This window comes from Sceloporus undulatus, chromosome 1 (assembly GCF_019175285.1).
Source record: "Sceloporus undulatus isolate JIND9_A2432 ecotype Alabama chromosome 1, SceUnd_v1.1, whole genome shotgun sequence".
Classification (NCBI taxonomy): Eukaryota; Metazoa; Chordata; class Lepidosauria; order Squamata; family Phrynosomatidae; genus Sceloporus; species Sceloporus undulatus.
Window position 1 is genome coordinate 86475104 of NC_056522.1, and position 14708 is coordinate 86489811.

At 41.5% G+C, this 14708-nt stretch overlaps 1 protein-coding gene across 1 annotated transcript in view; it reads right to left on the reverse strand.

Moving 5' to 3' along the window:
- The window catches only part of UST (uronyl 2-sulfotransferase), a 194007-nt gene that overhangs the window by 81827 nt on the left and 97472 nt on the right, over positions 1-14708 (reverse strand). Inside the window, exon 4 of the mRNA XM_042445999.1 lies at positions 10463-10542. Coding sequence (XP_042301933.1) covers positions 10463-10542 — 80 coding nt within the window. The remainder of the gene's footprint in view (positions 1-10462; positions 10543-14708) is intronic.

The following is a 14708-nucleotide window of genomic DNA, read 5'->3' on the forward strand; positions in this document are numbered from 1 at the left end:
ATAATAATAATAATAATAATAATAATAATAATAATAATAATAATAATAATGGCAACATACAGGCCCAGCCAGCCGGCCAGCCAGCCAGCCTTGCCTTCTGTCAAATAGATGCTCCACATCTGGGAGGAGGCAGGCTGAGCTTAGCTGTGGCAGAGCAGCCAAATGACAGGAGCCAAGGCAAAGGCTGGCTGGCTGGGCTTGGATGTTGCTGTTTAATCTCAGGATGGAGTGGATTGAACACTGTTCCTCAGAAGTGGTGATGGGGTGGAGACTGCCATGGTTGCTTTAACTGATGACCTTCGTCTAGCCATCAATAGAGGGAGCGTGACCCTGTTGGTGCTGCTAGACCTCCCAGCAGCATTCGATACAGTAGACCATGATATCCTTCTGGAACACCTGAGAGAGTTAGGAATTGGAGGCACTGCATTGCAGTGGTTCCGCTCCTTCCTCTTGGGCAGGTTCCAGAGGGTGATGCTTGGGGACAGTCGCTTTTCGAAAACAGAGCTTAATTGTGGTGTCCCTCAAGGCGCCATCCTGTCCCCGATGCTATTTAACATCTATATGAAGCCGCTGGGAGAAATCATCCGTGGATATGGCACTGGGTGTCATCGGTATGCTGATGACATCCAAAAATATTTCTCCATGTCCCGGTCATCAGCGACAATGACAGATGGCATCTCTCCCCTCAACCAGTGTCTTCAGGCAGTAATGGATTGGATGAGGGAAAACAAGCTCAAGTTGAATCCAGACAAAACGGAGGTACTTAGGTAGGGCCCCCAAACCAGGTATTGGGCTGCAACCTCCAGTCCTAGAGGGGCTCACGCTCTTCTTGAAAGACTATGTTCACAGTCTGGGGGTGCTTCTTGACCCGTCGCTTCAGATGAGGAATCAGGTGAATGCGACGGTCAAGAGCGCCTGTTATCAGCTTCGGCTGATACGCTAGCTGTGCTCTTTCCTAGAACAGGGTGACCTTGAAACTGTAGTACATGTGCTGATAACCTCAAGACTTGATTTTTGCAATGTGCTCTACATGGGGCTACCCTTGTGCCTAGTCCGGAAACTCCAGCTGGTACAAAATATGGCAGCCAGGTTAGTCACAGGAACAGCAAGGAGTGACCATATAACACCAATATTGAAGTCACTCCACTGGCTGCCTATCAGTTTCCAGGCACAGTACAAGGTGTTGGTTATCACCTTTAAAGCCCTACATGGCTTGGGCCCAATCTATCTAAGGGATCGCCTGCTTCCATACAATCCGCCCCGTACACTCAGGTCCTCTGGGAGGAATTTATTACAACCCTTAAAGACCAGGTTGACGGCAACCTCCCAGAGGACATTTTCTGCAGCTACTCCCAATTAATGGAATGGCCTGCCGGATGAGATCCGTCAAATTACCAATCTAGAGAGCTTTTAAAAAGCCATTAAGACAGATCTCTTCTGGCAGGCCTTCCTGGAATAAAATACTCGGCCACGAATAAGACTTCCCACCTAGTGAACTCTGCCCATGATGATTATTTTTTGGATTAGTTGGTTTTTAATATGTAGTTTTTAATCTTATACTGTTTAATCTTGTTTTAAGGGGGGTACTATGTATATATGGTTGTATTTTAACTTGTTGTACACTGCTTTGATTGCTTGGCAAAAAGCGGGATAGAAATAAAAAATATTATTTTTTAAATTAATTTTATCACAAAGCACTGTCCAAAAAGGTACTTGCGCAAATGAAAATCAGTATCTCTGCTCCTCTTGCAGCCCCTTCCAGCTCTAAGATTCTGTGATTCTATGATTCTATCATATCCCTCAGAATGTTTTGATGGGATCTGAAATGAACTGGAAAGTAGAAAAGAGACAGAGGTGGCCTTGGTGTGAGGCAGAATCATTATGGTACCAAGGCAAGAAAAGGAGGTATGGGGCTACTGGTAGGAAAGGAGTCAGAGAGGGGTGAAGAGGATGCTGGTTGGACAGGTGGTGGTGGAGAATTGAGTCATGTGTAAATGTCCCAGTTAACTCTGAATAAGTCAGTGTTAGCTGACATTAGTGCTGAAAAGCACCAGACTCTTTTGGTTGGTTGGTTGGCTGCTTGCACACCTGCTATTTCTTTCCCTCCTTCCTTCACTTGTCCCACCACGGTCTTCTCCACTCCTGATGAAGGCAAAAAAGGGGGAGGGGGTTTGATATGCTTCTGATAGGACAGTGTACTGCTTTTGGTTGGAAGGGAGCGGAGAAAGATGCGGGGAGGGGCAAAGCCTGGCTGGCTGTCAGCTCTGTTGTCACTAAGCTACTCAGCCCACCTTCTCCTTGCAGTAGAGTGCCCATGACAGACAACACACAGGCCCAGCCAACCAACCAACCTTTGCCTTGGCTCCTGTCATATGGCTGTTCCACTGAGTGAGGAGGTAGGCTGAGCAGCCTTTAAACCTTTGTGGAATGTATGTGAGGGGTCTGTGTACCACAGGTTAAAAAAAACATTGCCCTTGAGCATGTAATCTGTCAAGGTAACCAAGGCTGTATCTGTTCCAACCAACAGAGTGAAATCTGACTGAAATGAATTTAGATTATCTGTTTCACCCAAATTTGAAGTTGCCTAGCCATCACTAACATATCCATTTTTCCTGCCTGGCAATTCATACAGTATTGGGAAACTGTTGTCTTTTAAATTCCCCCAAAATCCACTCTCCAGGACACTGAAGAATATGGAAAATGGTGGACCCCATCCACCCAGAACAGCTTGTAGCATGTTTGCTAGATAAGCCTGTCATGGCTTTTCAACAAGCAGCAGAGTCCATATCTGGCCCAAGGCTCCTGCAAACCAAGAGCCAGTTCTGCTTGCCTCTCACTTTTCTAAGGCCATTTGGGGATGATCTTATCTGACAGCAAAAGAGAGGAAATAATAATAATAATAATAATAATAATAATAATGCATCCTGCTTTCCTCCAAAAGCTGGAACAGCTTATAAATTAAAAGAACAATACAATTAAAAAACAAAGAAAAGTGAGCATTAAAATAGAATTAAACTAGTAGAATATCCTTACAAACAATAATATAATTAACACCTTTCTTCTTCCAAACATATACTGTTAACTAATGTATCTATTGCCATCTATTGATTGAATGTTGATGGAATTCATTTGTGGTCTTCTGCTGATAGAAGTACCATATTTCTACCCTTCTAACATCTGGTGAAAAAATGTAGAGGAGGAAAACAAAAATATGACCAAAACTTTTGTAAAAATAAGAGTTGCAGTGAAAGATTGGCTGATAATGGGAAAGATTACAGCAACACATTGCCGTTCTGGATTTAGTGTAGTCAGTGGCAAGCTTTCCAATGACATCAAGGAGTGCAGAATTTCATCTACAATTAGTAATAACTGAAATTCTCAACATCTTTCCAGAACAACACATCACTTATTTATGACACATACTGATTGTCCTGTAGGCACTTCTACCCCTCCCTTGTTTACATTCTCATAACATTGCAACTAAAGCAATTGCTTAAGCTATGAAGTATTTACTGTGCTCTTCCTCCCTTCAAGATACTAAATTTTTTTGGAAAAAATTACACAGCTGAGGAAAGTTGAGACCAGTGCCCTCTCAACTTTCTAAAGTTATATTGCACATGTGTCATACCCCAGTTGCAAACACTCTAATCATCTCCTTGTTTAGGCCCATAAGCAGGAAAAAGTCCTTAATAAAAGATGAGAATACAAAATATATTTCTTCCCCTGTCCCTTAAGAATATTCTCCCTGTTTTATAGTCAATATTTTGCTAACTGAAGCAGAAGTGTCTTTCAGCCTTTAAGCCTTCTGGTCTATTGAAAAGTGATCCATAGAATCCTAGAATCATAGTTGGAAGAGACCACAAGGGCCATCCAATCCAACCCCCTGCCATGCTGGAAATCTCAATCCAAGCATCCTCGACAGATGGTCATCCAGCCTCTGCTTAAAGACCTCCAAGGAGGGAGACTCCACTACACTCTGAGGGAGTTTGTTCCACTGTCAAATAGCCCTTACTGTCATTAAGTTCCTCCTAATGTGGAGGTGGAATCTCTTTTCCTGGAACTTGCATCCATTGCTCCAAGTCCTAGTCTCTGGAGCAGCAGAAAACAAGCTGGCTCCCTCCTCAATATGACATCCCTTCACATATTTAAACAGGGCTATCATATCACCTCTTAACCTTCTATTCTCCAGGCTAAACATCCCCAGTTCCCTAAGTCATTCCTCATAGGGCATAGTTTCCAGTGGCATTCAACATGTCCTTTAAAATGCTTAAGGTTGTTTAAAATATTGGTTTTTCCAGCTTCCAATATATAAGAAAATATTTTCTGCTAAAGCTATTGCTAGAGGTATTAAAGGCAAAACAAGATTGGAAAACATGCAAATCAATTCCCTACCTTTGTCATTCTCTACACTAACAGCTATAGAGCTTCTAAGTTATTTCTCAGTTATCTCAGACCAATCAATACAGTCCTCAGATAAAATAATTCTTCTACTGTTAATCAAAGAATGACAGCAGAATGGAGAATATGATTGCTAAAGAACATCTGTTGCTGAGTCACCTCTGGCCATTCACATGTCTGAGGAATTTTCCATTAAAAAAAAATAATATTTCTTTTGCTGAAAGATTTTGATCTCTCCAACAGTCCTATTTCCCTCTCTCTATTAAGTTTTCATTTCCCACTTAACTCCCCACAGTTGAAGGTGAAGTTGCAAGCTCTGTGGGAAAGGAACTTTTATGGCTTTGTTTTTGCTTTTCTGAAATGAGCCATCCACATTCAGGGCCGGCTCTAGGTATTAGGCCACCCTAGGCGAAAATTATTTTGGCACCCCCTGTAGCCCCTCAAAATGTAGGACACACTGTTGAATGTTCAAGAAAAATGGAGGACACAACCAACTAAAAGCCAAAATATAAATTGATGTTTCTCAGTCATGCTCAAAATGGAGGTCATTCTGACATTGTTCCTGGATAGAAAGTTGGGATGTAGCTTTGTGTGGATTTGTGTGTTGGTCTAGGACTCTGGAGACAATGGTTCGCTTCCCTGCCTTTTGGGTGTCCTCAAGCAAGTCACACTCTCTCAGCCTCTTCAGCGGAAAGCCATGGCAAACCTCCTCTGAACAAATCTTGCCAAGCAAACCACAGGATAGGTTTGCTTTAGGGTCTCCATAAGGTGGAAAACAACTTGAAGGTACACAACAATAAATAAGAACTGAGTACTGTACCTTTCAATGCAGTGGAGAGTCCAGCATGGTTTAGTGGCCTGAGTATTGGACTAGAACTATGGAGACGAGGGTTCAAATCCCAGCTCTGCCAAGGAAACTCACTGGGTGACTTTGGGCAAGTCACACTCTCTTAGCCTCTCAGGGAAAGGGAAAGGCAACACCCCCCCTGAAGAAAGTTGCCAAGAAAACTCTTTAGGGTAGCCATAAGTTGGAAAGGAGTTGAAGGCACACAATATCAACAACAACAACAACAGAGGAGGAGGAGGAGAGAGGGGGAAAGGAGGAGGAGGAGGAAGAGAATAAGAAGAAGAGGAGGAGAAAGAAGAAAAGGAGGAGAGGAGGAGAAAGAAGATAAAGAAGAGGAGGAGGAGGAGGAAGAGAGGAGGAAGAAGACGAGGAAGAGAAATAAGAAGGGCCCAGCTGGCCAGCAACAAACTCCAACTCCCAGGACTTGGGGCAGAGGAGCACACGCATGTGTGTCAGAGAGAGAGAGACTTAGGCTGCATCCACATCCTAAGAAATAACCCGGTTCGGCACCGCTTTCACTCTTTGTCTGGCTCAAGGCTATGGAATTCTGGGAGTTGGAGTAAGTTGTGGGGCCCAGGCCCACAACAAACTCCAACTTTCAGGAGGTGTGCGCACGTGCGCACCACATTAAGAAACTGAGGCTGCATCTGCACTAGAGAAATCACCTGGTTTGGCAATGCTTTTAAGCATCCTGGCTCAAGGCTATGGCATTCTGGGAGTTGGTGTTTGTTGTGGGCCCAGCTCCCAGAATTCCATAGCCTAGAGCTAAGAAAGAGTGAAAGTGGTGCCAAACCAGGTTATCTCTCCAGCATGGGTGCAGACAGGAAGGCACACCAAGAGGGAAGAGGGGAGGAAGAAGAAGAGGAGGAAGAAAAGGACTGCTCCAACAAGCAGCTCCGCCTCCCTGCTCCCGTGAGCAGCGCCCAGACAGCTGGCCCTGGGGGATCATTCTGCCCGGCTCTGGACACACACACACACACACACACACACACACACTCACTCTGTCTCTCTGGCCTTGCCAGCTCCCTTGCCACCCCGCAGCCCAAGCACCCCCTACTGTTTGCTGCCCCTAGGCGACTACCTAGCTCACCTATATGGATGGGCCGGCCCTGTCCACATTGATACCTAATATATAATTACATTCTAAAAAGTAAAATGGACAATTTTGTATAAACACCATTTCTCAAACAAAATAGGCCACCCAAAGTATGTGAGGAACAGAAGAAGAAAAATATAAAATATGGGAATTTGAAAGTGTTGTTCCAGAATGAACTGTTGGACTATTAAGTTGAAAAAAACAAATTGAAAAAACAAATGCACAACCTAAACCAGAGTGGAGGATCTTTGACACCTCTGATCTTTTGCACTGCAACTAGCATAATTCCCTCCCAATTTAAAGTTATCTGCAACTTTGATGATCCTTCATCTTATCCTCCATCTAAATTGTTTACAAAGTGGTTAAACAATACTAAGCCAAGAACAGAACTGACTGGCTCTGTACTTGTCACTTTTCCCCAGAATGAGAAAACACTGGCTCACACCCTTTGAATCTGGTCCATTAATCAGCAGCAAATGGACGTAACTGTAGCACTGTCCATCCCACATTTTACTAGCTTGTCTGCAAGAATATCGTGGAAGAAAGACCTTGATTGATTTTTAATTTTTTTTAATATTTGTCTTTATTCTAAGGAAGTTCAGTAACAGGTACATTATAATATTACAAGAATCAAAAATGTTATATACATTTTTTTGTCCCAAGCAAACAAAATAAAGATACTTATTTTTACAATTTTTTTCTTTTGTCCTGTTCTATTTTGACTTCCTTGATGTTCTCTGAATTGTGTGTCTTCTATCTTACTATTATGACTTTCTGTAATCTTGTCAGTTAATTTTAGTGGTTTCAGTCTATTATTCACACTTTTTTTTATTTCAGAGGTGGCAAAACCAAAATGAAAGGTTTATTGTCTAAGTGAAGACGTTTTATTTGATATTTTCCTTTTTGTCTGTTTGTTATTCATAATTTTAAGCTTAAGTCTGGATTTTGTTCTCTTTGGATGTTACTTTCTACTTTCTTCTGCAAAATATTTGTAAAAAAATCCCAGACTTTTTCTATATTTTCCATAAGTTTTCCATTTATTGCTTGTGTTAATTAATTAATTTTGATTACTTCTAGCATTTTTAAAAGCTATGTGTCTATATCTGGGACTACCTTCTCTTTCTATTTCTGTGCTTATGCTATTCTTGCCATTGAGGCCATGTACAAAAACTGTCTTCACTTCCTTCTTATTGTTATGTTAGAAGCTTTGTTTACCATATTTAGTACGTATATTTCTGGAAGCATTTGGAACTTTGCTCCCAAAATTATACTTATGTGTGTCTTTCTAGTACTTTTTTTATTATTTTTTTTGCATAAGGACAGTCCGACCAAAGATGAAATCATGATCCTATGGCTATTTCACATTTCCAATAATTCTTTTTGTCCAGTTTTGTATATCACATTGATTTTAACTGGAGTTATATACCAGCTTGGAAAGATCTTGATTGATTGATTGAATTTACAGTCGGCCCTTCTTATACACGGATTTTTTATACACGGATTTAAGCATACACGGTTTGAAAATGTTCCAAAAAAGTATAAATTTACCTTGATGTTCCATTTTTTATTAGGGACATCATTTTGCTATGTCATTATACTTAATGGGACTTGAGCATACACGGATTTTGTTATACACGGGGGATCTTGGAGCCAAACCCCAGCGTATAACAAGGATCCACTGTATATATAATCTTCCAGCCTACCAGGCTCCTTGAGGCAATGCATAACAAGTAAAAACATTTAAAACAGTACTGACAATAAAACTTTGTAAACAAATTCAAATACAGTACTCTTTCATAACTTTTTTTAAAAAATCTAAAAACAGTCCTTAAAATAACTTTAAAAGAGGCCCAATCCACACTGCAGAAATATTTGTTTGATACCACTTTAACTGCCCTGGCTCAGTGTCAGGGAATTCTGGGAACTGCAGTTTATTATGGCACCAGAGCGCTCTGACAAAGATGGCTAAAAGTCTCACAAAACTACAGTTCCCAGAATTCCCTAGCATCGAGCTTGGACAGTTTAAGTCGTTTCAAACTTACGGTTGCCATAATTCTCTACTACAAACTGGGACAAAATGTAGGACAGAATTTAGACCAAAATGCAGGACAATGGTAGGATAAAATTTAGCCCAAAATGTAGGACATTTAAGAAAAATTGAGAGCCTTAAAGGTCCTACATTTTGGGCTAAATTTTATCCTACAATTGTCCTGCATTTGGGTCTAAATTTTGTCCTACATTTTGTCCCGGTTTGTGGTAGAGAATTATGGCAACCCTAGAAACTGGATTATTTCTGCAGTGTGGATTGGACCAGAGACAATTAAAACAAGAGTACAGTTTCCCTCCCAATTCATGGTCTTCCCATTCATGTCCCTCAGTCTTTCACAGACGGCAAGCCAGGAAGGACATGATGGTGCATATGTCTAAGGTGTGCGCACAGTGCTGCACATAGGAGCACGTCCCCATTGTAATCAATGGGTCTCCAATATTGGTGATTTTCCTGATTTGGGGGTGGGTGGGTACAAAATGGATCCCCACAAATTGGAAGCGACAACTGTATTTTGACACCTTCTGAAAAGTCTCACACTGTATTCACAGCATCACCCTGATCTATGAGATTTGTAACCATCATGGAATAATTATAAGTGTACAATTTAAACAAGTGTTTTGCTTTATAAGCATACAATTTATAGAAGTGTTTGTTAAAATATAGGCCATACATCCCCTCTCCTTATCCTACAAAATTAAAAATTTGTCTGAGTGGAGAGATCCCTTGCCTTCCATAAATGAAATGTATCACTACTGAAGCAAGCAGGTCTTGTTAATGATAGATATTTTTGTGCACTACCATTCCTTCTAGCATCACCTTAGACAAGTGAGGGCCCTCTTTATTGACATGTACCAGTTAAAATTACTCCTCACATTGGTTTTTAGTTGTTTTTTTAAAACCACTTAATTCTTTGAATTTTAGCATCACATGCATATATAATTAGCAACAGCAAGTACATTTCTATACCACTTATCAGTGCACTTAAGCACTCCTTAAGAGGTTTACAATGTGTAAGCTAATTGCCCCCAAGAAGCTGAGTAGTCATTTTAGAGACCTCGGAAGGATGCAAGCCTGAGTCGCGCCTAAGCCCCTGGCTGGTATAGAACTCACAACCTTGTAGTTTGTGAGTGAGTGGCTGCAGCGCAGGCATTTAACTACTATGTCAACAGGGTTAATTACAATCTGAAGTGCCCTATCTCAAGAATTTGTATTTTAAAAGTGGACAAGGAGAGGTAATAGCAAATGCTTTGCAATATAAAATTACTTTTGCAAAAGAGAATATAAATCCAATGGAATTCTAGCAATAGTATACTGTAATTTTTACACAATGTAATACACAGTTTTCAGCTGGAAAATTATAGACCCAAGTAACTGCTATAACAATGCATGAACTGTATACAGATTATTGAAAACAAAAACAGAACATGGGTACTGTAAATTTTGTAGAACACATTGCTAACTAATGCCAGGCTTCTCCAGTCCTACCCAAACTTCCTCAACCATATGGAGATGGAAGACAGCGCTATGTATTTCACATCTTCAATGGTCCAGAAAACACTTCCTTGTGGGGAAGATGCATACATACACAGATAGAGAATTACTACAAGATAAAGACAGAATCAATTGTGTTCTTTTCCCATAGTGCTGTTGTCTAACTAGAAGAAGCAATATGATGTACTGGTCTGAGGGCTGGACTACGATGCCAGGAGACCAGGATCCAAATCCCTACTAAGCCATGGAAACCCACTGCTTATCCTGGGTGAGTCACAGTCTTTCAGCCTCAGAGGAAGGAAAAGGTTCTCTCAATAAATCTTGTTAAAAAAAAAAATCCTGTTATAGGCTTATATTAATGTCAGAAACAAAATGATTTGAAGGCACACAATGAAAAAAAATAAGAAGGGAATGGTTAAGTAAAAGTCAGCTCTGCTGCCCTGTCCACTAGGTTCTGCCTCTCTCTCTCTCTCTCTCTCAATCACACACAGCAGTGGCCAGCTCAAAATGATAAGTTTCTACAAATCCATTATCTGTTAATTTCAACTCATTAGATAAAATATTCCAAAATGAGGCTTACCTTGAGAAATTGAGGAAATGCACATGTCTAGTGAATAAATAGGGCTGTTCAGCAGTACTTATATTTTTAATTAACTCCATCTGAAAAAAGCACACACACATATAGATTAAAAAAATAGAAAATGAAGTCTCCAAATAGCAACCCAGGACAGAGATATGTTTTTTGTTAGGAATAAGACCCCAGTATGATTATTTATTTATGGCATTTATACCCCGTCTTTCAGCCCTAAAGGCTATCATAAATCATGAGTAATGTCCAAGTTACACTAAATATAAATGACCAAATTAAATTGGGGTTGGGGAAAAGCAGAGTCACTTTTTTGCTTTCTGGTCTACCCCATACATATACAAACACCAAATATGAATATATGGTGCTTCTTGCAATTTTCATCCTATTATTAGTTTTCTAGCAATGCACAATATATGCCACTTTTGTTATGGGGCTTGAGAATCAACAAGCCAGTTTCTCAAAACAGAATCATAAAGCCTGGAGGTACATGGGACAGTAAGTCAAAGCAGCAGTGCTTTAAGGCTTGGCTCTTATATCTGAGTAAGAGCTGTCATCAGAGAAGAGCATGATAATATGTAGTTCTCAGAAACTGGTTGGTAATACTCTTAACTTGTGCTTGGCTGGAGGAGGTGCTGCTACCATTAGTAAAACACAGAAATCATCACCTTCGAATGTTAGCACATCCAAATATGAAATGCAAATATTCACTTCTTATGAAATAATGCTTAGGAAATAATATTAGTTTGTTGCTAACTTCTCATAAAAACAGCATCTTTATAAATACAGCACCATCAGTATATACATGAACACTACCAACGTACATTTTCCGTTGTTTTAAGGAAGTCTACACTGATTTCACAGAAAATACTTTTCAAAAATTGGTCTCACCTACCACTGGCATCACTGTGGTGTGTGTGTGTTCAGACCACACCAAGGGACACCTCAGAGGAGGGTTGACACCCGGTTGGTCCTGCCTCCCATTGCAGTGTGTGTGTGTGTGTGTGTGTGTGTGTGTCGTGCTGCTGGGGCCACTTCGTCTTTGCTGCCATGGTTCTCCAGGGAGCCAAGTCGGTCGAAAAGAAGGGACAAGTGGATGCTCATCCCTCCTTCCCCACTGCCCTGGTGCTGAGTGAACTGAAGCAACTGGGAAGGGAGGCTTGCTCAAGCTCGCCCCTCCTTCTACATTGTTTGGCTTGCTCGCCTGAGTGCATACTCTCTCCGAGCTTCCCTGGTGCCTTGGCTAGCTTCCCCAAGCTGGTCAAGGTGCCAGAGAAGGAGGAGTAAGCATGAATGCATGCATATATATATATATATATATATATATATATATATATATATATACACACACACACACACACACACACACACACACACACACACACACCCAGCTTCCCCAGTGCCTTGGCTGGCTTGCCTGATCCTGTCAAGGCACCAAGTAAGGAGGAGCATGTGCACATGCACCCTTCTTCAAAGCCTCACTTGACTGACTTTTTTTTTATAAAATGACCAGCTAGTTAGATGAATTGGATTACAAAAATGGGGGCATACTTATCAAATTTGCAGATGACACCAAATTAGGAGGAGTAGCTAATAACCCAGAGAACAGGATCAAGATTCAAAATGACCTGAACAGACTAGAAAACTGGGCCAAAGCTAACAAAATGAAATTCAACACAGAGAAATGTAAGGTACTGCACTTAGAGCAGAAAAATGAAATGCACAGATATAGGATAGGGGACACCTGGCTGAACAACACTACGTGTGAAAGGGATCTGGGAGTGCAAGTAGACCATAAGTTGAACATGAGTCAACAGTACGATGCGGAAGTTAAAAAGGCCAATGCAATTTTAGGCTGCATCAATAAAGGTATAGTGTCTAGATCAAGGGAAGTAATAGTGCCACTGTATTCTGCTTTGGTCAGACCACACCTGGAATATTGTGTCCAGTTCTGGGCACCACAATTCAAAAAGGACATTGAGAACTGGAGCGTGTCCAAAGGAGGGCAACTAAAATGGTGAAGGGTCTGGAAACCATGCCCTATGAGGAACAAATTAGGGAGCTGGGGATGTTTAGCCTGGAGAAGAGAAGGTTAAGAGGTGATATGATAGCTCTGTTTAAATATTTGAAGGGATGTCATGTTGAAGAGGGGGAAAGCTTGTTTTCTGCTGCTCCAGAGACTAGAACATGGAACAATGGATGCAAACTACAGGAAAAGAGATTCCACCTCAACAATAGGAGAAACTTCCTTACAGTAAGGGCTGTTCGACAGTGGAACACACTCCCTCAGAGTGTAGTGGAGTCTCCTTCCTTAGAGGTCTTCAAACAGAGGCTGGATGGCCATCTGTTGCGGATGCTTTGATTGTGATTTCCTGCATGGCAGGGGGTTGGACTGGATGGCCCTTGTGGTCTCTTCCAACTCTATTCTATGATTCTATGACCACTCCTCCCTGGCAACTCTGGGTGAGCATTTGGTTGGGTGGCAGCAGCCTCATGCTCCCACACTGGGTGGCACCAACACTAGGGACATCAATGGCACCTAACATATGTTTCTTCCACTCTCCTCCACTATTGGTGTACTTGTGATAGGTCACTCCACCAAGTGTTGGCCTGTTACGTTTTAGATAATTAAATATTAAGCTTTCTTTATGCAAGATCAATCATTTCAAAGAGAGAGGACTATATAGTTTTCATCACTGTCTTGTAGGTTTTAGATTGTTCTGCAACATGTTAGCCTGCCAAAAACATTAAAAGAGATGCTTGCAAAAGAATTCCAGGCATATTTGTTGCTCAGATTTCAGGACTTGGGCTCTCCTCAGATTATTTTAATTGACTGTACAAAAACTGCAAATTGAATGGAAAAGCTGTCTGACACAGTGCCTTCGACTAGAGACCACAGTAGTTGAGCACAATCTTACTTATTGTTATACCCAACTAGGCAATATAAATCAAATGCATAAAGTAGAAGCAATTCACAGTTTAAAGAAAGATGGATAATATGAATGCTTCCTGAGAAGTTAAATCCCATTGCGCTTACTGTCAAGGAGGCTGGCTATGTATTTGCAACACTGTTCTAGCTTGGATGTATTAAAAATGGATATAGTCTTTGGATATAAAACAATAATCACTGTGTACTTAGTTGCTGCACTAATTTCATCTCATTATCATAATGCAGAAAATAAAATGTGTAGAAAAGAAATCAGAATTCAGCCCTCTATTCAAGCTGAATGGTGACAAATGCAGCAGAAAGAAAAGAAAGTATTTCTTCATGCATGGAATCAATATAATGGAATTTGTTGACACAAGATGAAGGGATGACAAACAGCAAACTAGACAGATTCATGGAGACTATGGCTGTCAGCGGTGCTTGTCATGACAGATGTATATTTTCCCCAGTACAAGAAGCATTGTGTCTCTGTATATTAGTTGCTGGAAAGCATGGTCAAGGGAACAAAGCTTTGCCACAGCACTTCTGTTCTGTTCTGCTTGGGGATTTCCATAGGCATCTATAGTCACAATATGAACAAAACACTGGACGAGATGGACTGTCGGTCTAATCAAGCACTACTCTTCTTAGGAATCACATACATTTTTTCCCATTCTTGCTCACACTCTGATAAAAGAATGGAGGCACAGTGCTACTAGGATTGTGGAAGTTGGGTATTAGGTACTGTATATAATTTACCAGGCATGGTGGTAGAACAGATTCTGAGAGGACAGAAACCAGGGCCATTAAATCGATATTCAACCTGACAAAATACAGTGGGGACTCCTTATCCATGGACTTGCCATCAGCAGATTTAACCATCCGTGGACACATGCATGTCATGGTGCCATTAGGGAGAATGGGACTTGAGGTCCTGCATTTTTCAGTGTCTGTTGGGGAGGGGAGACAAATCCCTGCAGATAACAAGGTCCCACTGTAGTCTGATCAATGTGTCTCCCCATCTGTCTGTATTTTGTTGTCACAGATTATTAAAAGTCTGTTCATATACCTAGAGATGCCCATCCTGGAGCATGCTGCCACTTCTACTCACTAAAGCAGGGGTCGGCAACTTACGGCCCCAGGCCGACCCTGCTGCCGATTGCTGCCGCCGCGCTCCTTCCCCGGCCCTCTGGGCCAGCCCCTGCCTTTCCAGAGAGGCAGGGAAAGCACTGGGGCTGCCAGCGCTAGCCTTTCCATGCCCCTCTGGGCCGGCCCCTGCCTTCCCAGAGGGGTGGGGAAAGTGGTGGGGCTGCC